The 27,340-nt window shown below is 36.2% G+C and overlaps 1 protein-coding gene across 1 annotated transcript in view; it reads right to left on the minus strand.

Moving 5' to 3' along the window:
- VPS13B (vacuolar protein sorting 13 homolog B) overlaps nucleotides 1–27,340 on the minus strand; it is a 429,559-nt gene that overhangs the window by 50,603 nt on the left and 351,616 nt on the right. Inside the window, exons 40-42 of the mRNA XM_059490125.1 lie at nucleotides 12,852–13,048; nucleotides 4,970–5,151; nucleotides 2,839–3,188 (exon numbers count right to left, since the gene is read on the minus strand). Of these exons, the coding sequence (XP_059346108.1) occupies nucleotides 2,839–3,188; nucleotides 4,970–5,151; nucleotides 12,852–13,048 (729 nt within the window). The remainder of the gene's footprint in view (nucleotides 1–2,838; nucleotides 3,189–4,969; nucleotides 5,152–12,851; nucleotides 13,049–27,340) is intronic.

The following is a 27,340-nucleotide window of genomic DNA, read 5'->3' on the forward strand; positions in this document are numbered from 1 at the left end:
CAGCTATTTCAAAGCATTTCTGGATCTGGAAAAAACCCACACCATAAAAGCCTAGGCCTCTTCATATGCACAAAGTAATTTTCTTTGTGCTTCACAAGCTACTGAAGGCTTGTGCAAGCTTCTTCTCTCCCTCTCATGTACACACAGACACACACAATCACCAGGTGATGGTGTTTTTCACAGAAAGTCTTTTGAAATTTGTCTCCCTTGAATGCTCTCTAAGAGAAAACAACATTTTCCTCAGGATTCTTTAAACTTTACTCTCACAGCAATGTCCTGGCATTATCAGGTAGGAACTTCCTGTACCCTTTTCCCTTTGTTATTTGTGCTTATTGTAGAAAGACAGGGAAACCACAACGATCACAGACGGCATTTTGACTGTTCCCAGCTCATTAAGAAAACTTATGCATCTGCCAACAGTAATGTTAAGCACCACGCTGACCTTGAGGAAAAAAGTTCTAGTAGTCTAAAACAGGTTTAAATCAGGAGCTTTTCTAACTTCTGAGGAGTTTGGGAAAAGAGTTGCTATGCCTGGTTTATGTGAGACCACAAAGGAAAAGCTTTTTCCCAGAAATAACACTTCGTACCATACCTGGAGAGCTGTTTTCTCAGCTGACCTCTGTCTCTAGATATCTCAAAACAGTAAGGCTGTAAAACAATTCACGAAGGCTTAAATGCCCAAATAAAGGGAAAAAAACCCCACATGCTCCACCAATGTATGTTCAAAGGAAACATGCATTTTCTATCTCACTTGATAGTCTCTGTGTTATTATTAAATAATAAAACTAAATTAATAACAATATTGAAGTTCCTTGCCCAGGTCTTTAATTATTAAACCCATTACTCTAGCTTTGTATTTAGACGTGCATTAGCCAGTTACTGCTTGTAGTTAAACAGGGGTTTCAAATCAGACAGTGAAATATGTCAGAAGGGGAAACTTTTTTTAAAAAGTGCTAATCCTCTCAGATTTTCAGCATGTGACTTAGAAGTATAAAGCCTGGTACTTTTTAGGCTTAATGTACTTTCAAAATGCTCACTGTTACTTAATTTAAAAGAAACCCACCAACCATAAAACCTCCACCAAAAAATAACAACAACAACAATCAGTCCATATCTAGGAAACAAAGACACTGACAGGGGCTTCTGTTACTTCTGAACTCCTGACCTAAAGGTGCATGGCCAAATTGTTTCATGCTTCATCTGTCTGTCTACTGACTCCAACATCACTTGTTGTAGATTTTAATCCAGTAAAAAATATGTGGAGAATTCAAATAACCCTTCCCGGTTATTAAAGTAATGCTTTTAGTTGTAGCATTTATACTGCATTTTGTGTGAACAGCAGACATCAAACAATGCTTATTACTGGGAAATGTATTCCCTCCCCTTTCAGGGCATGCCAACCCCCTCAAACTGGAGGTAAAGGCACATAAAAAACATCTTGGCAACAATTAATTTAATAAGCTATTTTGAACCCACTTGTGTGTTAACTGTTCCCTAATTTCAAAGCGATGCAAGTTTTTAATCTCAAATACTCTGGGCTAGATACCCACCACATCAGAACATGGTGGCAAATACCCCTGACATGAGAGGAAACGAGAAAATTACAGCAACAATTACAGAATTATATCCTCCTGTGGCTCATGTTAACATTGCCAAATCCATGTATAAATCAGTACCAACTATTCATAGAATGTACCTGTCAGCAATATACCATGCGACATATGGCTCTACTTAATCAAATATACAATTCCAGTTTTTTCAACTCAAAATATTCCTTCAAGGCATAGAGTAGTCAGTCAGTCATTCACACTGTGATGTGGTTTAAAACATTTAAATATTTATGCACCACATTTTATTTATATGTATAGCTATGTCTGAGAGATCTCTTTTCCCCCCATCCTAAGAGGAAACTGACCTTTCTGAAGGCCATTTTGCAGTAGTTGCCACACATGTCTTAGATGAGGGACTAGTACTAAGTCAGAAATATTTTGGGTTTAGCAGCCTACAAGGACTCTCTTATACTTTCTGTTTGTTTTTTATTAAAAGCATTGTTCAAAATATGACAAAAAACAGAAATTGGAGCTACAAAGATTTTTGTTCACATTGATATTTGAGCCAGCTGTGAAGATTTAAATCACACTAGATCTTGTTTTATGAATGTCCTTTTGCAACAAGAAAACCATGGAATGCCCTTAAAAAAGAATTTTTTGATATAAAACAGATGTTTTATCCTTTTTTGGGGGCTTTGTTATTGTAGTGCCATGATAGGTAATTAATTCCCAGGCTCCACATAGGTCTTCAGGCAGATGAAGAGAATGATTTGATTTCAAGGCTATAGTGAAGTAAGGGAATTACAGGCCTTTGAGGGGTCATTGCAGAAGCAAGTTTCTTATACTGGGACTGGCTTCAGCCATTAATGCTGCTTGCACAGAATGTAATGTGAAACTAGTGTTGAACTTCAATAAGGATGGAAGTAGTAGCTGGAAACAATATGTGCTGCTGCTCAGACTGAGCTGAGCTGATGTATCATGAAAAGGCACTCACCTTTTCATAAATTAATGGAATATTTTGCATTTCAAGACCTGGGTTTTGATTATTCTGATATGAATCCATGTAGCTTCACTGAAATTCAGGCCATTCTGCCTACATTTACCTTTACACACTTTTTTCCTAATTTTCATTGCTATCGCAGAATTAATGTGTATTAGGAAATAACAATTTCAGTATAAGTTAGGGTTTTTACATCCTCAAATATTTTAATGAAAGCAGCTGATATTCTAATTTGCTATTAAAGTAATCACAGTAGCTATATTTTTTATCATTATTGTCTTTGCATACCTGTTGCCAAGCTTGAATTGCTGTATTTAGAGAATGAAGTGCATATTGGCCAAAGCTGATGAAAATAGGGTCAACCATTATCGTGCAGTCGAACAGCCTTCCTGCTGTGCTGCTGGAAACAGCAATCTGCCCCCAGATTTTGAACGGCTTCACAACGTTTTGCATGGTCACATTTCGACACTCCAGAAGTTTGCAGTCAGCTTGAGTCGAAAACTGGATCTCCTGGAACACTGACTCATCGTTCCACTGGCGAAGATATACATGAGGCTCATCAAAGGAAACTATCATGTATTCTAGTTCAGATGGCCTGTTCTTATCAGATAAAAATGGCTGAAGGAACTTTGGTGGTGCTGAAAAGTAAAAGAACAAACAAGACTAAAACCATTGCTGCATTCTTTATGTTTTTGTAAATTGTGTTTTTACTGCTTGTACATAAGATGAAAACAAGTAAATCTATCAAAGAGTTGACATTTCTGAAATCTGAAATGAATCCTGTTCACACTGTTTGTTAGATGTAAAACAGTATCATAATTAATAGCAGCTGCAAACAAGAAGTATCTGCAGAGCAAAATCTTTTCATGGTAAACAAACCAGCCAGCAAAACTGCTTTATCTGCACACTGCTGAATGCTCCAGATTGCCATCTATTTGGAACAGGGACCATATTTCTGTGAGAATTTTTGCTACAGTAGGTGTATCTTATATTCCACACATAGCACATTACAAACACAATAAAAATTGGTAATACAGTATTTGCTGACAAGTGACTGTACAGGCCAACAGGCTCCACACTGGGAGTTGTCTTTGCTGCAATTATGGACAGTTCAAGACCAAAAAACCCACTGAAATGCGACATTCTAACCCATAATACTAGAAATGAAACAAAACAGTATCCTGAGACTCGAACATGAGAAATGTATCACAAAAAGATATTATCATGTTTGTTGAAGTCTCAGTCGTGCAAAGTGCTGACCACTGAGGCAGCAGACACTGCAAGGCACGTTCACCCCTTGTGTAACATTAAGCATGTGAATATTTCCATTGATGCTATTATTTATGTTCCTGGAACTACTCACATGCTTAAAATTAGCGTATGCTCTAGTGCTCTACAGATTTGGAACCAAAACATTCATCCCTATCCAGGATCAAGCCCTGTTATTCTACAAACTGCAATGGATACAACAACTTTTGTGCTCCCTTTGTGTATAACAAAGCACAAAGGAGCCCCAAAACTTAAGGCCTTTAGATGCTGCAACAACAGTAACAACAGCATAAGCTCAGTCAATGTTGAGAAATAAAACAGCTGCGCTTGATTTTAATCTGATTTTTGCCTCTTCCAGAATATTTAATTTTAAAGACTGAGCATCTGAAAATGGACTGTAATAGTGAGGAAGATTACGTACTGATAGAGGTAGCTGACAGAGAAGAAACTATTTGCTAGTCATTTAATGTTAGTCTTGGTATGATTTGATAATGAATATATTATAATACTTGCAGAAACACAAAACCTACACACAAAGAAAGCTGTCCCTGTCAAAATGATCCAAGAAGTTTGCCCATCTTCCATAGAAAGCATTCCTGGCATTTGAAAATCAGACAATAATCTAAAGATCTCTTGGAATGTATTTGCCATTAATGCAATGACAGAGAGCACTGAACAAAACCAGATGTAGCTCCAAAAGTGATCATAACTGAAATAACTTAAATCTGCAGTTCTCAGAGCTCTTCCAAGGAATTTTTACTAACCGGGTTGCAAAATCTTCAAGTATTTTAACAGTACTGTTAATACACTGGAAAATGTAAAAGATCAAATTCATCCACTAAGATGGCTCAAAAGTGAAGTGGCACCTGCTGTCCCTAATCAGACTCTGGAAAACAAATGGCTTCTACAGTTACCCGTTCCGGGGCAGGCAGGGGCTGCTCTTGCAGCCTCACTGCCAGCCCTGTGGACAGGCTCAGGGCACACAAGTCCTGGCTTTCACCCTGCAGCCTGTGCCACTGCCAGCTGCTTGTGATGGCTTGTTTCAAGAATGCCTGTTTGAATGAGGAGATGGGGACTACACACAGCAGGAGAGTGCTTAAGCAGCATCTGTGAACTATGTTTTTATTATTCTCCATAAAGCAGAACATACCTGTGCCAAGTTGATCAAGATGATGGCATAGGTGGACTTCCAGACAGGTAAATTGGATCAACACACTCAGTGATGGCACAAACCAAGGAGTAAAACAGGAGTCAACCCTGGTGCAAGCCGCTAACGCCGTGGGGGTCACAAGCTGATCACACACGCTTTGGGAGCCAGATTCACTTTCTGAGCTGCAGAAGAAAGGTAACAAATTAGTACTTCAGCACTTCCAGGATTTTGCAGCTTTACAGCAGGAATTCAGGACGTTCCATGCTCACTTTCTGACACACAACATCATGGTTTTATTTTAACTGCAAATGCCAGTATCCGTACTTTTTCCAAAGCAGACCAAAACAGATAAGATTGTAATCTATCCATGGTTTTATCAAACTACACGTTCACTTTACAAATATTTGAACCACAAAGCCTATTTGCAGAAAAAAACCTAAAATATGCCACGTATCTTTAATTGTTGAAGTGACTAAACAGAGTAATTATTGTTATTAATGCTATAAGAATGAGAGGAAAGGTCAGGAGAATTTGTTTTTTTCCACTTGATTTTAAGGAAACCAATTTGCAACCATCAAACTACTTCTATGTATGAACCCCTAGTCTTTGTAAGCTTTATTTCCTTTGCCCTTTTCACTCTAAAATCATGATTTAAAAATTATTTCCAAGTACTATAAGCTCAGTCTGGAGCCCTTTACTACCATATTAACTATACATTTAAAGTGCCACTCTCCTGATTTTTTTTCATAGCTGTGCTCCTAACACCATGAATTTCCAAGCATTATCTTTCAGTCTCTTGAGAGGAACTAACACTACATCACAATTCTATAACCTACTAAGATACCACAGAAGTACAAATAAACTTTCTAATTTAGCAAAAACTATCCTTAATTCTCCTCATTCTCACTCCATTTGAAGTTTGGCTCTCAAGAGTTTTAGTTTAAAAGTTTAGACTTGATTCAAGAGAATTACAACCACATCCTCAGTCAAAGAATGTCTTTATTTTTAAAATAAGATTTAATGAAAGATGGACTAAGGTCAACGTAATATTTTTGTCAGAAAGTCATTAGACTTTATACAGCACAATAAATCCATTTCCATTAACATTTTAAAGATATTTTAAATCCAAACATAAGTTTAGATTTGAACAATGACTTTCCAAGCAACATACCTTAAGGTTTTAGGACCAGATTTTTCACCCTGCAATGTGTTTCACTTCAAAATTATGCACAAATATAGCAGGTACTCAAAATGTTCAGCTGCAAATGCATGGAATTCCATGGATAGGTAAATTGATCAGTATCATTTAGTGTTGCAGTAACTATCTAGTATAGTATTTGTTTACAGAGCTTAAATCCAACTTAAGGCTTGTGGACATAAAATACTTATGCAGCAATAAAACCCAACTAAGATTAACTAATTATTAAAGAATCATGCCAGGATACTAAGAATGGATTAGGTCAGGAAAGTATGAAAGATAAATGACTCAATCAGAATTTTAGCTGCTTTTCTGTGCTCCTTTACCTCTTTAAATTTCTTGTTTAGATTCCAAAACCAGTGTTGTACACCTTTTGAGAACTGGCACCTTTGGAAATAAAATTATTCTTTGTGTTCACATGATAAAATATCTATGGGACTGGATAACAGAGAAATAGGATGCTTCACTTTGCTCTGCCATGGATATTAGATTGCTGGAACAAAGGAAAAACCAAATCCAAAAGGACAAAAATTCATATGCTGATTTAAACAACTAAGTACTTTTCAATCTGTAAAATGGGTTAGTTCTTTCAAAGTAATTATTAATATTTTAAGATTTTTTGCTTGTTGCATTTTGATTAGAAACAGAAATTCAGGAGCATATGAAATGAAAACAGTTTTTCGTTGGGGTAGAGGAGTGCAAACAAATGTTAACCAAACTATGAAGAACTTTAAAAAAAACTAATTGCACCTTGATATTCTGAATTAAAACTTAATTTCATGAACAGCAGTAACACTGATTGCAGTAAAGAAGAAGGACATTTATTTCTCATATTTGAGGTTTATTCCAAAAATATATATTTATTGTCCTCAGAAAACTATTTCTTGACTCACCTATCAGTGACTAAGCATTTTTATTTCTATTGATGTATTTTGGAGATGCATATTTTCATAGAATAAAAGCCAAACAAAACCTAATTTCTTATTTAGTACAATTTCATATATCTTCTTTCTATTCATTGAGCATTTTACTGTGATGGAACTTTTGTAATTTCTCACTCATAAACACCACGATGACAGAGCAACAGGACATGCTTGATGCAGAAGGAAATGTGGCAGGAGCTTCACACCAGGGAAATAATGTAAAGCTTCTCGCCAAATTTTTCTCCACTTTTTCTGCTCCACAAGGAACAGACCACAGAGAGGTAACACTCAGCAGTTTAAAATGTTGGGAACAAAAAGATTCAAAGCTGCTTTTTGTTTCTTGATGGAGTCACCTTAGAAACCAAAAAGGCCCAACACTGAAACCCTGCAAAATTCAGAGTTCAACCAGATGCTTAAAAACTTAACAAGAGAGAAATAGCAAATGAGGGTGGGACAGTGTTGCCCCATGGTACAGAACTGGCCTTGCATCCTCTCTCCTGCCAGGGAGGGACAAGAGCTGGCAGTGGAGGGCTGAGAGGAGCAGGACAGTGCATCTTAAACCATGATGGTAAAGAAGGTAAAGTCCCTACAGAGAGGAAATAGCCTTCTAGGAACCATCTGAAAAGAAATGCAACAAGATCTTTCACCACTGTTTTCCCATCTGCCCAGACTTTTTCTGAAGTGTAATTGTTTTATCTGTGAGGGGCTCCATTTGATTTTTACTCAACCTGAAACCATATTCAGAATTATAGTCCCCACGTACAAGAATACAGTAACAGTATAAACCAGCTACAGTACAAAATATACTAAAAGCAGCCATCAAATTATTATAGTATTTTCTTTAAAAAAACCCAGTTGTAATAAAAAGTCATAATATAAATAAAGTTTTTACAGAGGTATTGTAGTCACTACCAAGACCCTGATTTTAAATTGAATACTTTTAAAATTTTTTGCCTAGGTGGTCTTCCCTCAGACCTGTAGCACTGCCACTTTCTTTGACTTTGCAGAGAGCACAAAAATGAAAAACCGCTGCCCTCTATTACATGCTGTGCACAAACAGCAAATAAAGTTGTGCTAACTGAAAATACAGGAAAATTTCTATTAAGTCTTGATGAATGGCAGTGGGAGCATTATTATCAGGAGAAGATGTGATTGGGCAATCAAAATTTGTTCATCAAGTGAATACAATACAAAAACATTCCCACATTTCTTGGCTTCCTTCGAGCTACAAAATGAAGTGTGGATGGTGCAAATTTTTCAGCTCTGAAAGAAGAGGAAGAACCAGATTCTACTGCTTTGTGTTTGGCACATCATGCTTAAGGAGGAATGTGGTAAAATCAGAGGAAATTAAAAATAAAAGTGATCTGACTTTATTACCAGATTTTTTTCTTTTTCATTTTTCTTTATTTTTTAAGTGCTGGGAAATATCAGAATACTTAAAATGGAAAATATCTACATTTGATGTCATATAAATTATGATATTTCACATCATGCAAAGCAGCTCAAGTTAAACATATGGCAACTGAGAACAATGACTTAGCAGTGACCTGCATTATTCTTGTTATTTTAAGAGAGAAATATTAAAACCAAAACTGCCATTTGTGATGAAACTACAACATGGGAAAATATCCACTGGGAAGAAGAAAGAGACCACTTAACTCATTTAATTTATGACTCAAATACTGGTCTGAACCCAAATTGTTAGAGGTCAAAATCCAGTACATCACTTACTTTGAATAAAAGCTGAAACAATTAGCAAGAAACATGATCATGATTCCTCACTTGAATTTCTAAAAAGTAGCAATTTAAGGCTTATTTAGAAGTTTTTTTACTTGTTTCATGGTTTGTATCTTAAGGCACTTTCAATTACTATTTCACATTAATATGTCAGTAATTATAAAAATACTGTTTAAATTACACAGAAGATGCACAAATATATAAAACATCTTGTAATTATAAATCATTCCCAACCAAACCAGGAAGGGGCTTTACTGTCTCACCAACCAAACAGAGCTTAAAAAGTAATTTCAATTATTGTTTGTTAGTCCTGCAACAGGCAAATACAACCCATAAAAATAATTTATTTTGTGATAATTTTTTTGTAATCCCCTGTTTTAAGGTCTTCCATAAACAGTCATTTATGCCATATATGATTTCTTTCATAAACACTGTACTATATCCCCAAAGAAACGCTAAATTTTTTCACTTAGTACTTCAAATTTGCTCATTCATTGAATAAACTTCCATAAATGTTTGTGCAAACTTTATACATACATAGAAATAATGAATGGGATACAAAATTCTCAAAAATAAACAACATACATGTATATATTATGCCCTTCACCAGACAACTTCTGATTTTTATACTTCCAGTTAGCTCCTGACCAGTCTCAGAAGAACTTGCATACCACAGGATTTGAACCATGACATCTTTGTATATTCCCATATTCATTACTGGTTGCTCTATTTCACCCTGTCAGCTACTGCTCATCATATCAGCTGAATCTACATCTTCTCACAAACCTTATTGCTTTCCTGTCACATGAGACACCTAAATTTCGTACCTTATAACCAATGTTAGGAATCAGTAATAAAGTACTAAACCACAATGGATCAGCTCTCTGCTTATAATAATTAGCATATCACAGAGATTACCACAAAAAAAAAAATGCTGCAGAATTTTAAGAAAAAATATTATCATTGAGCAGCAGCTGCATGCATATGGCAGTGGTTAGAGTCTGATCCAAAATACAACATCAAACTAAGAAGATAAACTTGAACAAGACTAAACATTTTTACACTTTACAACTAATAGTGTATTATAATTGTTAACAAATCATATGGTTGCAGTCTGTAATTAACATCAAGTTATTGTGAGTGTAAAGGAAAACTGAGGTTCAACTTTTATACAGCCTTTATTTCTTCCTCTCAGAGATCCTTCAGCATTAGAATTCCCTAGTTTAACACTCAGCACTGGCATTAAGCCTTGAGGCTCTTCCCACAAGCCTGCAAAATCCCATGTTAAATGCTGGCTTTAGGAACAAGACTTTGACATTTACCACAACATGGGCACTGTCTCTCTCTCAAAACCAAGAAAGTTGGGGATTTTTTGGTTAAGTCGAATCTAGAACATATTTCAGAGTGTTTGCTGAGAAGAAATTAACCATACCAGCAGCAGTATGTTTGATGAAGCCACATTTTCAGCAAAGTTACTTCCAACATGGACTTCCTATGAGCCACTAGACATCTAGAAAGTTTTGTCTTCTCTGCAAGTCCACAGTTTCTGTCACCACCTCCTACATGAGGCTTTCCTTTAACAGAACGTGATCCCTCAGGCCTTAACCATTACCTTCAATTTGTTCTGTAGCTGTAACCACGCACATTCAGTCTCAAAACCTCTAGGTCAGTGATATATCACTGGCAAGTTTGCTCTGTTTCCAAGAAAAAGCCACTGTGCCTCAAACACTGTAGGTCAAAGCCTCATACCTGAGGAACAGCTGCTCTTGTTTTGACCTATGAAGGTTTTCTGAGAAGGATCACTCCTGACTGCTCAGAACTACTTCTTCCACACCAGTCCTTCCTGCAGCTATCCTTAAGAAAGCTTGCAGTGCAGCTTTGTCTGAAGTGAGAGAGATCAGTTTGAATATCTATCATAGAACCACAGACAGGGTTGGGTTGGAAGGAACCATAAAGATCATAGTTCCAATACCCCTGCCAAAGGCAGTTACAACTTATGCTGGACCAGGATGGTCAAAGTTCCACCCAGCCTGGACTTGCACACTTCCAGGGATGAGGCATCCACAACTTCTCTGGACAACGCATTCCAGTGCCTCACCATCCTCACAGTGAAGAATTTCTTCCTAATATATAGTCTAAACCTGCCCTCTCTCAGCTTAAATCCACCCCCCCTTATCACTACCTGTCCTTGTAAAAATCTGTCTGCAGCTTTCTTTCGGTTCTGAAACGCTGCTCTAAAGTGTCCTCAGAGCCACCTTTTCCTCAGACCGAAAAATTCCAAGTCTCTCAGTCTGTCCTCACAGGAGATATGTTCCAGTCCTCTGATCCTCTTTGTGGCTCTTCTCTGGAATCACTCCAGCAGGTCCACATCTTTCTTAAGTTTGGGGCCCCAAAAAGTGGACACAGTACTCCAGGTATGGTGTCATGAGAGCAAACCCATGCCTCCAAATTAAAAACACTGCTGAGGCAGGGAATATAACTTTTTCTCTCTCCTGATTGAAATCAGAGGGTTTCCTTGTATATCCCACAGGTTTTTGGCTTCTGGAGCTCACCCTGACCTATACAAATCTTTAAATTTCCAGTCTACTTTTAGTTGATGTAGGTATAAGCTACAGTTCTTAAAGCTATTATGAATTCCTCAGACTAACAAAAGTATCAGGACTAGTGAGTCTGCAGCCTCTGGACAGGTAGGTGTCAGTTCAAGGAACTTTCCTTTGACTTCCCTCTTTCTCTTCTGTTTATTTACCTTCAAATGCTTCAGTAGTGAGGTAAATGTTTTTTGCTGCCTTCATTCATCTCCTGCTATCCTTGTGAGTGAACTGCAAATGCTTCAGTTTAATTCCTGTTGTTTCTGAACAATGACAGCTCGTTAGCTTATCAGAGCTCCCTGAATGAAACACTGCATCTAGTGACAAACCCTATTCCAGCAGAAAACAATAAACATGACTACAGTGCTAAATGCCTTGATGAAAAAAAAAATCTACTAAATTTCACTACATCATTTCCAGTTCCCACCGAGTTCACATTTCTGTGGTGTTAAGCTGACCAGGAAGGCAATTCTGCCAGGGTCCCACATTCAGAGGAATTAACCTTGTCTAAAACACTTAACTTCTCAATGATGAAAATGCATTCTTTCACAATTAACATCAAGAAATCATTTCCAACCTGATACTATTAATGGAAACCAGATGTTTAATTTTTTTCATTGATTCTGTTAGCCATGCTCGTATTCTCTGATTTCTCTGAATTCTGTAGCTTCATTCAACACATACGTGGATGCTACATACTCATTGAAGCTTGGGTTCATAAACAAGCAGCAAGAATCAGCAAATACCAATGGTCCAAGAGAGTAATTTTGGGTTTTCTGCTCTAAATATAAAATGTTAAGCAGGTCTTTGAAAGCGATTCCACTGCTGTTTCTGGACAGAACTTATACTTATTTGTTTTACTCTACATATTAACCAAAATGGAATGAATGCAAACAGAGTGAATATCTGTCATTGCACAGTGTTTCCAGTTGCAAATATAATGAAAAATGGATCCCCAGTGTTTAAAAAGCACTGATTAGTGTTTTTTCTTTTAGCATAGTAAGTAATCTGTGTGAATAATAATGCAATACTATTGAAATAACATTTTGTCCAGTACCTCTAAAATAGTTGTTGACTTGCACTGAGAAGAGACTCAAGGTGATGTAAAAGTATTGCATAGGAGAAGAATGTTTATGACTACATCCATAGGATGGATGTAAGTCTTACACCTAAGCCTTCTTCTGTCTGCACTTTTCAGTAAGCCTTGTATTCAAAAAATGGATGGTTATGATGCTGCCAGGCTGCCTATGAACCTAGAGGAAAGCTCTTTTTGTGCACACTCCATGCCCTTGTGTGGAGATGAGTCACAGTCTGAATCACGTGCAGGACTAACTGCTCTTATCACATATTAAAGTATCTTAATTTCTAAGCCTCTTGAAAGAGATTTCTCAGGAGTGTAGCATTGGATGTCTTTTTCCTTCCTCCTTTAAAATTACCTTTGGTCATCTGCCACGTTCTGGCTGCTGTTGAGGACAATCCTCCACAGGTCAGAGGCTATGAGCTCCTTCTGATCGTTCACAAGGCTGATACTGGGCAGCTGCAGCTCACAGACTTTGCTTTCTGACAGACTGAACTCCCGGAATGCAACAAATGACTTCTGAAGCTCATCCCAGTACTCCAAGCTGCAAGGAACCTGTGATAAAAGGGAGAAGGAATAATTACTTTGTGCTTGAATGCAAATAAAATTCATTTTTATCTATACACTAAAAGTGTAAAACTAGTTAAACTAAATAAAAGTAAATGGTCATATAGAAAATCTTAACTGTAACTATTATTCAGATCTTGTGCTGTCTTGACTTAAACGAAAATGTTTTTAGAACATCACTGCAGACTAACACTTCCAACTTTCTCTTCCTCTGTACAAAAATAGCTGCTTGTTCCACAGGAAACCATGGAAACCATGAATAACAAAGACAATTAATCTAAACATTATTTGTATTATGCAGCCAAAAAATCCATCAGATGTCTACACATCATGGTATCAAAGACACTCTAGTTATAATTAGTTTTTTTTAACTCATTGTTTTAGCTTTATTACATAACAAAATATAAGTTTATTAAAATAATCAGTAACGGAGAGAAAAAAATTACAATGGACAACACAACACTTTGTGGTGGGTCAACACATTGCTAAAAACCCTGGCTGAAATAATGAAGCACTTCTAAGCACTTTATCTTTTCTTTCAAGGACTATTTAGACAAATAAAGGCAAATGAAACCAAATAAATACATAGTGGCTTCTGCTTAATTACATCCCTAAATTTAATTCTGTAAATAATCCACTTGGATTATTTAATGATGTATCACTGAATAGGAGAGAAAGTTATTATAGACATTTCTATAGGCAATAGAAAACCAATTTTAATTATAGATCTTAAAGGGTTTACTCTAGGTGTCTTTTTGTCCTTTTTTTTTTTTTTTTTGGTAATAGTAAGAACGTGAATGAGAATATGAATTTAGACAAATGCAAATTCAGTCAGCTATGAAGATTTTAGAATAAAGATGCAGAAATCCACAGGTATGGCAGCTGTACATGCTCAAGATTACTAAAAGTCAAGCTGACATAAAGCAAATAGTAAGAAAAAATTGCATATGTATGTGTTATTACCTGTTTTATCCCTGTGTATAGACATACATATATAAATGACCAAGAAAAAAGTAAGATGGCAGAGATGCAAATAAATTTAGAAAAAGTTTTGTAAGCATTCTTCCTTGTTATTCAGTAAAGATTAAAATGCAGATGGAGATGACAGTAAGCTGATTAATTAACAGGAATGAAGGTTAAGAAGGAAAATTCAGGGAGCTCAATGGTTCAAGCTGGGAAGGGCCAAGGAACATAAATAATCACCAAAGAATTCTGGAGGAATTAACATGTGGAACCACAGAGCCTGAAAGGTGGATTTTAACTACATCTGTCAAACCACAATGACATGTGAAGACTGAAAAAAGCAACCACAGTCTCTAAAACTTTTTTATTCCAAGATGCAGGACAAACAAAAAAATTCTGATAACTGTCAGTAAACCTCTGATGCCAGAAATGTATATAAAAGAGAGTACCACTGCAGTGTCAATCAGGAGAGCTGATTTAATTTTGAAAACTAGAGTGAGAGAAAAAGGGATTGATTTAATATCAAAACCCACATGTCATATGTGTACAGATAACAACACATTTGTTTATAAGCTGCATATTCAATTGGGAAAGGTGAAGATCTGTAAATGTCAGCTGGAAAAGTGTGAGGCAGTATGATGAAGCCTGGAAAAAGCAAATACCATTTTGGGAGACATCAAGTGAGATATTTCCAAAAGTGAGGGGCAAATATTAATTGATTTGCATAGGACATCAGTGGGGACTCATCTGAAGTATGTCATGTTTCGTATTCTTCATCTCAAAACTCAAAACTGTATTAACTCTTGCTGTAGAGAGTTGAAGACTAAATGAAATTAAACAACAGGAACATAATTGTGCCATCCAGACACCTCAGGAGAGAAACATTTAATAGAAAAAGCTTTATAGAAATTTTGTGCCAAAATTGAGTTGCCCTATGAATAAAGTGTAAGACTAGAAACTGTACAGAAAAAAGATGGGGATGTGTAAGGAGACCCTTGGTGCTCATGAGAGCTACTTTGAAAAGCTTGATTTGTTAATTAGATGGAGAAAATAACAAGCATTGCCCCAGTGGGAGAAGGCTGGGCTTGATGAGCCAGAAAACATCTTTCTTGGTTCTCTGTTCCTAGCTGTACAATAGTGCTGTGCACAACAGCAGCAATAAGAAATACCACATGAAGTTTATGCCCATATTCAAAGTCACACTATAGTGATTATTTTTGCTCTCAGTGCCACTAGACTTTTAGTTATTTTTTCAGAACTTCTCAGTGTTAAATTATTTGAATGTTTAACGCCTATGGACAAACACTCAAGGCTGCTGCACTACCATAGCAATGTTCCTACCCTCCAATTATGGATACATTGGATACACCCCAAGAACTCCCTCTGTTAACTAGGAACACACAAAGAGCCTCTTCCATCATCTGCTGTCTTTCATACTGCATTGTGGAGCCATCCACACTCACTTCTCTTTTTAAACCTTCCCAATCTCCACTGGTGATAAAACATTTCAGTTTAGTTAAACATTGTAATACTTGGCATACTTCCTATAGCATGAAGTTTTGGAATTACATAATTATAAAAGGATGTGTTTAATTTTTGACAAAAGGCTGCAGCCTTTCATGGTTGCATAGATACTTTACATACAGACATATTTATTTCTGCATACTTTTAAATCTCAGTCCTTAAAATACCTTGGCATTCTTTTAGGAACCTGATTAAATATATTTGAATACTTGGTTTGGTCTTGCACTTCCTAATGTCTATCAAAATCTGAATTACCTTTTCTTATCAATGTTAGTGAGTAATATGTGTGCAATGAAAGTCTCACAAAGCTATCATATGTAGGATATTTATTTCTCTTAGATTACATCTCAAAACAAAACCCTTTCCTTAATGAGAATCTCACAAAATTGCATTAGAATAGAAAGTAACGGGTGTTTTAAAAGAGGCTAAGCAGGGTGATGAATTCTATTCCCACTAGATTAATGAGCTGGAAGAACAAGTTCAAGAGTACAGTAAGATAATTTTTTAAGTGGCACTACAATACAAAACCCATAAAACTATCAATAAGGATAGATGAAAATAATATAGAAAATTAAAAACAAAGATTCAAAAAAAGGCAGAGCAAAACTTGAAAAAACCTTAACTGGATTTCACACATCCTGTCTATATAAAAAAAAAAGGTACTTCAGTATTTCCACCCACTCATTAGGTAGTAGATGTATTGAAACTCCTCTTGAGGAAAAGATGGCAAAGTATAATGATGAAAACAATTATGCCACAAAGAAGTAATAACTTTGTAACTCATATTCAGGCTGTGGTCTGTGGTATAAACTAACACAGTGGAAGTTTCATCTGAGTATGAGGAAGAACTTTATTGTGTGGGTGACTCAGAGAGATTGTAGAGTTTCCCTGGAGATATCCAAGAACCACCTGGAAGCAATCCTGTGCCATGTGCTCTGGGATAGGGAATAGGGAGGTCTGACCAGAGGACCCACTGCAGATCTTTCCACTGTACCCATCCTGTGATCCTGTGTAGTGCAGGACAACTTCTAAAGTGAATTATGAGAAATCTGGAAAGGCACAGGAATGACTGCTGAACTCAGCAGTATGAGTAGCCAGGAACAACATCACTGCACAGTTAATGCAGGCTGGTCAGCAAGTAGAAACGATTATTCCTCATTATTTTGTTTACAATTTTTTCTAACTATGTTGTAATATGTCAAGAAATCTACCAGAGCAAGAGACAATTTGTTTCAAAGTGTCATCTGCACATTGGAGATAAATCAAGGACGCACATTATGTGATTTCCTATACAAAATACAGCTCATGCTTTGGAACTACACAAACTGTAAGCTTTCTAGTTTGAAGCTTGCAAAAGACTTAATTGACTTAGAATCTTTGATTTCTACATATCTAGCTTTATTTTTTCTAGGGGCTTTATTACTAATGCCTGATCTGGATAAGTTTAAGGAAAGATGGTAGCTCTGGGCAGTATCAGCTGCCAAAAATAATAGTTGTGAAACCCTGGAAAGGGGTTATAATGCCAAAACTGAGTCATTAGCAGTGGGAATAAGTGAACTAGCTGCAACAAAAAAATTCCCCACGTGTCGAATTAAGTATGGTTTTACCTCAAAATATTTGAACAAAACCTAAGCTATAATTCATACAACTGTTACCTCTTAGAAAATGTGACCACTAGGCCTGTCTCTATAAAGGCAAACACAAACAAAGCAAATTTAATTTTTTTGCTAAACAACAAGCTTGGTTCTCCAGCAGACACTTCCCTGCAGCTTTTTGTCCTCTTCCATAGCTCTCAAAGACAGTTTTAATTGCAATGATAGTATTCACCTGTCACGCAAAGAAGTTATTTAACCATAAGCTCAGGTTTAACCAAGAATCCCCAAGTTCTGTTTTGCTAAAAACCACTGTGGCAAACACACGTATTTAGAAGGATGACTATAGCAAGAGGGAGGAAAACCACAGTCAAATGCTGTATTTTTCAGCAGCATCTCTGTTTAACAACAGAAGTCAGAAGCAGAAATGAAAAGCTGTATGAAACAGTCCAAACTCTAAGTAGAGAAATTGAAGGCTGCTCCTTTTTCTCTTTACTGCTGTGAACTGTAGACACTGGAGATCTGAAAATGGCATGGCAGTGTTTGGAAGAAGGAGGAAAATGGTGTATTGGCAAAGTACGTGACACAAACAAACAACTGTTCAGAAACAATTGCCTTGGAGCAAAAACCTTTTTAGTTAGAAGAGAGCAGATTTCTGTTTTCTCTGAATCTTGTTTCACTCTTTTTAAGACAAAAATTTTCATGTATATTACACTAACACATATGAAAAACATCTCTGATTTGAGCAGAGCTGAAGCCTCCAACACACACATCACTCCCCCCCAAAAAAGGCCAAACAATGAGAAACCTGAAAAGCCTCTTAAAACCCTGCATAATTCAAATAATTTCCTTCACACTTGTTAACCTAACAGCAAGACAGTATCATCTTAGTAACCAACACGAAGTAGTCCCACTAAAGCACAACATCATTGTGATTTTTCTTATTCATCATATATTGTGTCACATATTACCAGTACCAGAATAATTTCATTCCTACTTGGAAACTAGGGGAAATGCTACACAGTCTGTTACTGCCGTGTTTTTAATTTCATCCTTGTGTTTTACAGATACTTCATTTTTCCCCACTAGAGGTTTTGGGTAATATTAAGACTTGATAGAGAGATGAGTGTTGACCCCTAAGTGCTTTTCAAAGAATTTCAAGATGATGACATGCTTCTATATTTTCCTGTGAGCTGATGTTATCCTCCCAGCTTTGGGATTCTTGGCTAATTTTTATTTGAAAAATGCTGGGTGCACACCACTTATCTGTCCACAGGTACATTTCTACAGCTGAGCAGAGAGCCAGCATCAGTGGACTTCCCCAACCTGCCATGTCACCATAAATAATAATACCTATTATTCAATATACATTTTGTCAGAATGCTAAAAGGTCTCAGACATGGACACAATTTCCAGCTAGGAGAGAAATAATTAAAATATCTCCACTTCTTAACTAATCCCATGTTTTTAATAAACATATTTTTGTCTGTAGGAAAAAGCTACAGCCATCGGCCTACTTTGAGGTTTTTGAATGAAGGCTGTATAAAAGTATTATGCTTCAGTATTAACTACTGAAGCATACTATTTTAAAACTCAGTATAAACATGTGAACTTTAAATACATGCTAAATATCTTAGGCTGGAAAACAGATTTTGTCCAGTTGAGAAGGAAAGATAGATATTAACAGCTGGGCTCCTAATGTTTCTTTCAGTGATGCTTCCTTTTGATTGATGTATTTGCTAGAAAAAAAGCTTTTACAGAAGATATATTCATTTCTTGAATCTCAGTCCCTCAGATCGTGGGCGCTTCCTCTTGGAAATTCAGCTATTCTTGGTCCAGAAAAAACTACTGCACAAAAAATGCACCCAGAAGACAGGAAGTGTGTGTGTGTTTTATCTTCTCCAAGCAGGGCCACCTCAGTGAATGAGGCAGAACACAACACAAACTGGAACTCTGAGTCAGACACCAACCCAGACTGCAATTTTTACTTCCGCTTCCTGAGCATGAATAAACTGATTGCTCTATAATAAAGTTATTCTTTTATTAAGATATTTTACTGGTTTAGGGCCAACTGTCTTAAAAATATAATTCTCTCATTAGGTGAACAGAAGTTGCAGTAGCAGGAAATAAAAAGTTTTATGCAGATTTTTATAAGGAAAAAAGTCTTGGCAATATCTACCAGAAACATTACTTTTAAATTTGATTTTGAAGTATTATTTATATAAAACTAGCAAAAGAACTCTGCAGAAAAATAATATAATATGTAGAAAATATGGTCAAAAGAAAAATAATATTAAATAGAGTAGAATGTTGCAATACACCTGGTTCACACAACATACACAATTCAATCTGACCAGTGGAACACCTACATTTTGGGCAAATGTAGGATACTTCAACATCCACATTCCTGTGTATCTTGTGTGATTGACAGTGTGAAATCATGCTACAAACCACTTGCCTGTTAGATAATATTTTTAACCTTCCTCAGAACTAAGATTGTATCGTATCTGTGTAGAAAACAGACTTTCCTGGCACAGCTACAGACCACCAATATCGCCATTTCATGAAGGAAAAAACCAAACAACCAAACCACCAAAAAAAGAGAGATGACTTACAGTGAGGTAAAAATATAGGCTCATGTAAGTAGTTTCAAGATTAGGAGTAGTACTAGGATTAAAATTATTTAGTTGTACAAAGTATTTGCTGTCCCACCCACCTCAGCCTCCTTTGTATTTTTATTACAGCTTTCTGTATTTTGACAGCAGTTTGAATGTTACATACCTATATATTTCAGGCAGTAAAATATATTCCACTATGGTACACTCTCAATTTTCAACACTGGAATAATCAGATACCCCAACTGGAGATGTTTTTCAAAATTATGTCATATAATTTCTTCTCAGAATTGTTTAGCTTCTCTTCAAATTTTTTAAAAAATAAATTTGGTCCTAAAGCTAGGACATTTAAATTACAAATACTCACTCTAAAATTTAATATGCAACATCTGCTTAATTTAGCTTTTTCCTTTATCTATATTGAGGTCTTTGGCTAACTAATAAAAATAACTACTATTTGGATATCTGAGTAATAACACATACTGTGGCTCTTTCAACTCCATTAAACATATATACTAATAGTCCTATTAGTATATTTATTTCATTTTATTTAAATTTACATCTGTCCTGCAGTTTATAAAATAAATATCAAATAGAGTTGTAATGAAAAGATGTGAAAGAAAACTTTTGTCATCTGAGAAAAGTTGTTCTTTAAAAATACATAACTTCCTTTTAGCTGACTTTGGAAGAAAGCTTCTATACATCTTCAACTAATAGAAGCTATAAAAAAAACCTTTTGTAATATTGGAACCAGTTGAGAAACCACAAGTATTCAAATGCAGGAAATCATGATTTTATAACATTTTAATGTGATCTACTCTTGGGAAACAAAGTTAACCAAGCCCTATTTCTGTACAGGAAATATTCCACTGTACAGTTGTAATACATTGTGGTGAGGGGTACAGCTGCAATTTTTTCACCTGTGATGCCCCACTGGTATTGTGGCTTACTGAATTGCATCAAGATTGCCTTCCTGTCCGGAAAGCCCTCTAAGTACAAACACGACTCTAAGCCCAGGTTTTATTTTCCCCTGGTATCAGAATATGGTAATTTAAGAGCCCTGAGAAATGCTTTTTAACCTTTTAGAAGAAATATGTAGCATTCTTTTATTAGGAACTACGTTCTTTGCCTTTTTAAAACAACATATGACTAACTTATCAATTTATCAGGCTAGCAGGTTCAGAGCGAATGCAGGTGTGTGGAGTAATGTAATCTGTCACAGATATTGGCTTTTTTCATTATGGAAAAATTACTCTGAACACACTAGCAGTTCTTTTTTTAAAGAAAGCACAGAACAGCGCTGGGCTATAACTGATTTCTGCAGAAATTTAAACAGGAAAATCATGTACTGCTAAGGGTCAAAATTTTATACTAATTGTCATTCACCTCGAGACTGAGTTTATGTGACGATCACTTGCCTTTTGAACAGCAAAAGTAACAATATTTCTTTAATTTATTAGCTCGTAATGTATTGTTTCAGGCATTGAGAAACAAAAGTATACAGATTGGAGATCTTACATTAGGGATTCACCTACTTCTTTCAACACCCTTTATTGTCTCTTTCTGATACAGGAACTATCTTCCACATTTTATTTAAGGTTTTTAATTTTCTAGGCTTCAGTATTTCTTAATAATACAAGCATTATGATGTTGAAACTTAGTCACCTCTGACCATTGAGGTTAGCAGTCTATTAACAAAACGTACCTTATAATTTTCAGTATATGAGCTATTTTGACCACACATTCTCACCACAGCAAAGCCTGACTCCTATGAGAAGCACCACAAAGTCACTGTACAGCCGGAAGGACTCGGGTTTGCAGAGTTTCATAAATCAGAGTCACAAAATCGGAAGAGTACAGAACACAGGCAGAGTGTAAATCTGTCATTAAGATAATCTGATGGTTTCGTCAGTCCTCTGGCACCCGGTAGAGTTTTCACTGGCTCAGTAACCCCTAAGGGTAAATTTCACTGTGATGCACAGGCAAATTATGCACAACTTCCATTAACATTCCCAACAAGTTACGCTTAACTCCCTGCAGACTGCACAGGGAAACTCTAGGACAAACGATACAGTCTCATCTTGATGCAGGGAACACTAAGATCACACAGCAAAATAATTAAGATTATACACACACAAACCAGTAACAAAATAGTAAAGTCTGAGATAATCCTATTCTCAGGCATAGAAGTTCACAAATAATATTTAAAGCTGGAATTCCCTAAGAGAACAGGCTCTGTTTCAACATCTGCTTAAGACTCCAACTTCTTTAGTCCCTATTTCCTTCCTTGCAAGAAAATGAAGACAATACTTATAATTAATAGACAGAGTCTTAACTTTGGAAAACATGCAAAACTCAAATCAGAAAATTTGCTCGCCTGCAAATCATCTGAAGGGTAAGTGGCTCAAGCTACAACAAACCTACAGGCCTCTTACACAGACCAGCTGTTTATGTGATGACCTGCACCCATTTTTGTACTCATGCACAAATAGAAACACTGCATCTACTGCTGAGAAAGAGGTTACCTATATTAGAATAAATGGCATTTGTTATACTTCTAGTTTATGATCAGGTATGTTCAATAATAATTGCTTCTTTTCAGGTTTCTTGCAACCCTTCACAAAGTAGAGAAATAATAAAAACATGGTATAGAATCTTTATATAGTAGTAGTATGACTAATACAGTAATTTTGAACAACATCCAAAGGTAGAATTAACAAGAAATGTAAGGTTTAAAAAGCAGACAAAACACCAAATTTGCCTTCTGATCAATTCACAACAGCCAGACAAATTATTTCTTCATCCACTAAAAAGTGCCATAATTTGAAGACAGTACTGAATTGTGTGGCAGTAGGTTCAGTAACTTGCAAGCCAACAGGTTTATCAAGAAGCATGGTTGAACTTTACAGCTTATTATCTTGTAACACCGTGAGCTTAAATTACTAACCTGTCACACACAAATCATCTGGATTTCCAAAATAGTCATTGCTTTGGGAATATAAGAAATAAATCAAAAATTTGTGGTTTCTCAGAAAGCACTTTTCCCAGACTCTCAAATGCCCAGCTGAATATTTTAGCCCCAACAGGGAATGAAAAGTAAAAGGGAAGCAGAGTCAGCCAAAAATGAGGTATTCTCTGTTAAAAGGAAAAATTAATGTCTTTGACATTGATCATAATTCTTTTCCTGTTGAATGTCATGTCAAATCTTTCCTGGAATAATGACTTACAGTAGGTCCAATGTCAGTCATTCTTAAGCTCATGCTTCCTTAAGCCACTGTTTAAACAGCCACAAGGTGTTAGAATATGACTATTTATTGGATGACAGTGTTGAAAAAATCAGATTCCAGACTAGCAAGTTTGCAAATGCTTTATTTAAATAGCACATGCATGTAAGGCAATGTAACAGACAATTTTTTGAATCCCTGCCCTTTGAAGTTGGAAATAGTTTATGTTCTCCTAAAAAAGATTTCACCACCTTTGGAAATGCTCTGTGTGAATTTTACCACAGTGGTTTTATTTATGTAGTTTTTCCTTATGAAATCCCAGTTAAGCCCTTGCAACCTCAGAACTATACTCACTGCCCTAAAATATTCTTCAGTAGACTTTGAGATTTGGTTAATTTAATCACCCATTTTTTAACCTGTGCTCTGTATCTTAGGACACTAGATAAAGAAGAAAGGCCAAAAAAGGAGACCTCAGCACGCATTCTTGGTTTCATCAGCTGTTATAATGCTGACTACACGTGCGTGCAATAGGAGTCCTGGCAGGTACACAAGGGAAACATCCCCAAATACAAAAACCTGTCAGGGTTATAGTTCAGCAGATATTTTATTTTAACTTCATATGGAGAAATGAGCAAATGTTGTAGTTGATCTTTCTTTTGTTTAACAGCTTGCATCTCCCACTAGATGACAATCCAGGAGAAAGAATTTTAAGTCTGTGTTAGTGATGCATCTTAACTAAATCAGATAACTCAGAATTTGGAACACTACACAGTGTATGATTACTTTGATTAGATAAATCTGGTTTTCTCCTGCTTTTAAATTCATGCCAATTGGGTAAATGTTCTTGTTGACAATACATAGCTTTATTTGAGATATGGGGCAGTGCCAGCAACATCCCTCAATGGAAAGATAACTCTACAATGGAATGACAATAAATAAGAATCTCTGTAAAAGGTTCACTGGATAAAAACAGGCCTCCAGCTGTACAGGAGATATTTTGTGTGTCCTGTTCACCTGCCTGTACAGAAAAGCAGAGTATTTCCCTGATGGCATATGAACTGTTTTCCTACCTTGGTGAGCCCCACCCAATCTTTACTCTCCCCTGCCAACCTAAACCTGTCAACCTTGTTCTTGGTAAAGATAAATGATATAAAAATAAAAGCCAGATTACATCAGAAAAGTATAACAACATCACAGGCAAAGATACACATAAATCTGAGATTCTCAAGACTGCAGGAAGACACAGGAAGACTTTGGGGAAACTAGACACACAGTGCAAGTACAGTTTTAAGCCCCACAGCACAAATATTCAACAGAACCTTCTTTGAGGTTAAATATCTAAATGTATCTAGCTTCATATTGTATCTGCACAATGTGAAAGTCACTACTGAATCAGTAACAGATTTTTCTCTCCTTTTATTTTCTGCTTTCCACCTTTTGAATTTTAAAAATATCACAGAAATGAAGATGACTTGTCCTTTCTCAGATATGGACCTGACAGATCCAAGGAACTGTAAAAGCACAGTTGAATTTAGTATCACACAACAGCTTTGGAATACACATTTTTGTTATGATGTAGAATAAATTCTTCAATTATTCTTTATGTTCTGGGACAGTGGAATTATCTGCATAATAATAAACTATTGTCTGAAATCAGAAATTACTCTTACTCCTTTCATCCCAGTGCCATACTTCCAAGGCAACCAGAACAATTGAAATGGAGGAAATTGCCACAAAGTCTCTTTCAACTGTCCTAGTAGCCATAGCAAGCCAATGCCCTCATCATTTAGAAGATGAAGAGACACAATGAAACCCCTACTCTGAAATTGAGACTGTCCAGCCCATTCTTGTTCCTAAGGATGCTCATGTATCTTCTACAATTCTGATATCTCTGCAGGAGACATTTCAACATACATTCTAAACCAAAATCTGCTTGAAGGCTATTACCATGCTTCCAAGTTCTGGGTGAAACGCATTTCATGGTCAGATTTCATAGGAATGAGAATCATCACTGCCCACAGATTCCAACTTCAAGTGGCACCACACCACAAGGCCATCACAGAGCAATTAGAAGACCTTTGCCCTGTAATGATGAGCTGGTTGCCTTACAGAATATAGTTTAATGTTAAACTGGGAAACTGTGGCATGCCTTAAGTCTTCACATGTGAATACTCACTGAGACAAATTTATAAACACCTGCACAGTTTTTGTTACAGAAATTATCTGTGACCTAAATATAGCAGTAACTAAATTTTTGGAGCAAGATCAGTAGGTTATTTCTCACTGGTTCATGAACAGAAGACATACATGTCTTTCTTTAAGCACAGAATAAAATAGGCTTTTGAGGTTGCTCATCTTTAACCACAAAACTTCCTCTTACCAGCAGTCTACTTGAATTATTTAAGTTTCATCTGTTATAATGGAAAAAGTCTCAGAGAGTATCCCTTTGTTTTAACTTATCTATATATCAATCATCAATATTTTAAAAATAATGGAATTGCTACTTTATCTTGCTTTTTAGCTTTTGAAAAAATTTTGTGAAAATTTTCCAAGTTTGGACTTCCTTCTAGTCCTGAGGTGGTCATATGATTCTCACATCAATACTATTATTCACCTTTGAAAGGTGTTTCCTCACAGACTAGTTATCTGAAAGAATGGTAAATCAAACAGAGCCAAAGGACATTTACAACATGTGAAAAAGAGACAAAAAGGACTTAAAGATTACATAGTGTTTGCCATGTCTGTTAAACAGGGAAAACAACAAATTCAGGTACTTTCCACCTTGTCAAAGAAATATAATCCTGCTGCAATTTCTTACAATCAGATCTAGAATTCTCACTTCCTTCAAACCATTAGATCCAAGCTCTATTTCAAACTGCTAAAGTAATGCCATGTGGTATGCCATGGCAGAGACATCAGTTCTTCCTGTTCCCCCCACAAATAAAAGCAACAATGTTTGGGCTGCAAAAACAAAGTATTACAAACTTGACCACTGAAACTGCTTCCCTTTGCAAAAACACACGGTAAAGCACAAGAAAACAGCTCTTGGGGCAATTCAGAAATAGGAGCAAGGCAAGGTTCAACAGAAACAGTATAGTTCATATCAACTCTTATGATCTGAAGCTGTTCTCTATCCTTTGGCTGTACGAGATAACACGCACCTTCAATATTCAGAAAAATTCTCTTTATGGTGAAGCTTTGGCAAGTTCCAGGAATTTGAATAATAGCTATAAAAACACAGAGTTCTAAAACCTACCCATGATTAAAACATTATGCTAAAAGTTTAACAAAGACAGAAAGCTAGATGAAATGTCATAGCAACTTACTCAGAAAGAAAGAACATGCAACTGGAAAACTTCAAGGAAAAAAACCTGCAAAAATTCAATACAAACTACAGAAGGGCACCTTTGACTGTATCTTTGTGAAGCACAGGATTAAGGGAGACTGGTAACACAGCTGGGGACATTATGGGTCCTCCTTGCATTTGAACACATCCACAATCCTGGGAAAGTTTTTAAAGTATATTTTAATATAGCTTAGTATCATTATTGTTTTTTAATTTAGAGCCTTTTTTCCAAAAAAGCTAAAGTCTTTGGCTTGCAGATGTTTCTCTAATGTTTCATTTCAAGAATGGAATAAAATGAATACTGTTTTATCTTTTTTCTCTTTGTATTTAATTAATTTTCCATATGCACTAAATCCCCAGTACATTAATTAACATGTATCCACACAGGGAAAAAGTGGAGCTCATAAAAGGCCTCATGATTAACTTCAATTACAATCTGAAGTTTGATATGAGTATTTAGTAAATGCAATTTACCTAAAGAAATTAAAATTTTTCTCTGCATTACTTATTCCACTCACATAACTCTATTAAGATTAATAAAAAAATGCACAGTGCCCATGTTTAAAATGGCTGCTCATCAGGTGTATGGCCATTTCTGGAAAATGTAATAAATCACCACCCTGAGACAGGCAACAATTACTACTACAATGAATGGCCTTCAACCAAAGCGTGGATCTTCTTGTAGGCATTTCTGCACATCATGGGTCCAAAGCAGAATTTTTTACTAAATGTCCTCTAATTTGGCTGATATCTTTATATTTTCTCTGGTGGCAGAAATCTGAAGAATCACATGAATGTCAGAAGAGGCTGACAGAACCTGACCCTTGGTAGTTGGGTGCTTCTCACTCTCTGAGGCAACAATAGTGAGCTGGATCTTCTCTTCTCTACACCATCGTATGGAAGCACAAAGCAGAACCTGTGTGCTACTGAAAGTCCAGCTGTGTATGCCCATTTGAAGAAGAGCTGGTGTTCCCCTTGGACAGGGTCATATCGTTCCACAAGCACATACATAATGG

This window comes from Ammospiza nelsoni, chromosome 1, assembly GCF_027579445.1.
Source record: "Ammospiza nelsoni isolate bAmmNel1 chromosome 1, bAmmNel1.pri, whole genome shotgun sequence".
Classification (NCBI taxonomy): Eukaryota; Metazoa; Chordata; class Aves; order Passeriformes; family Passerellidae; genus Ammospiza; species Ammospiza nelsoni.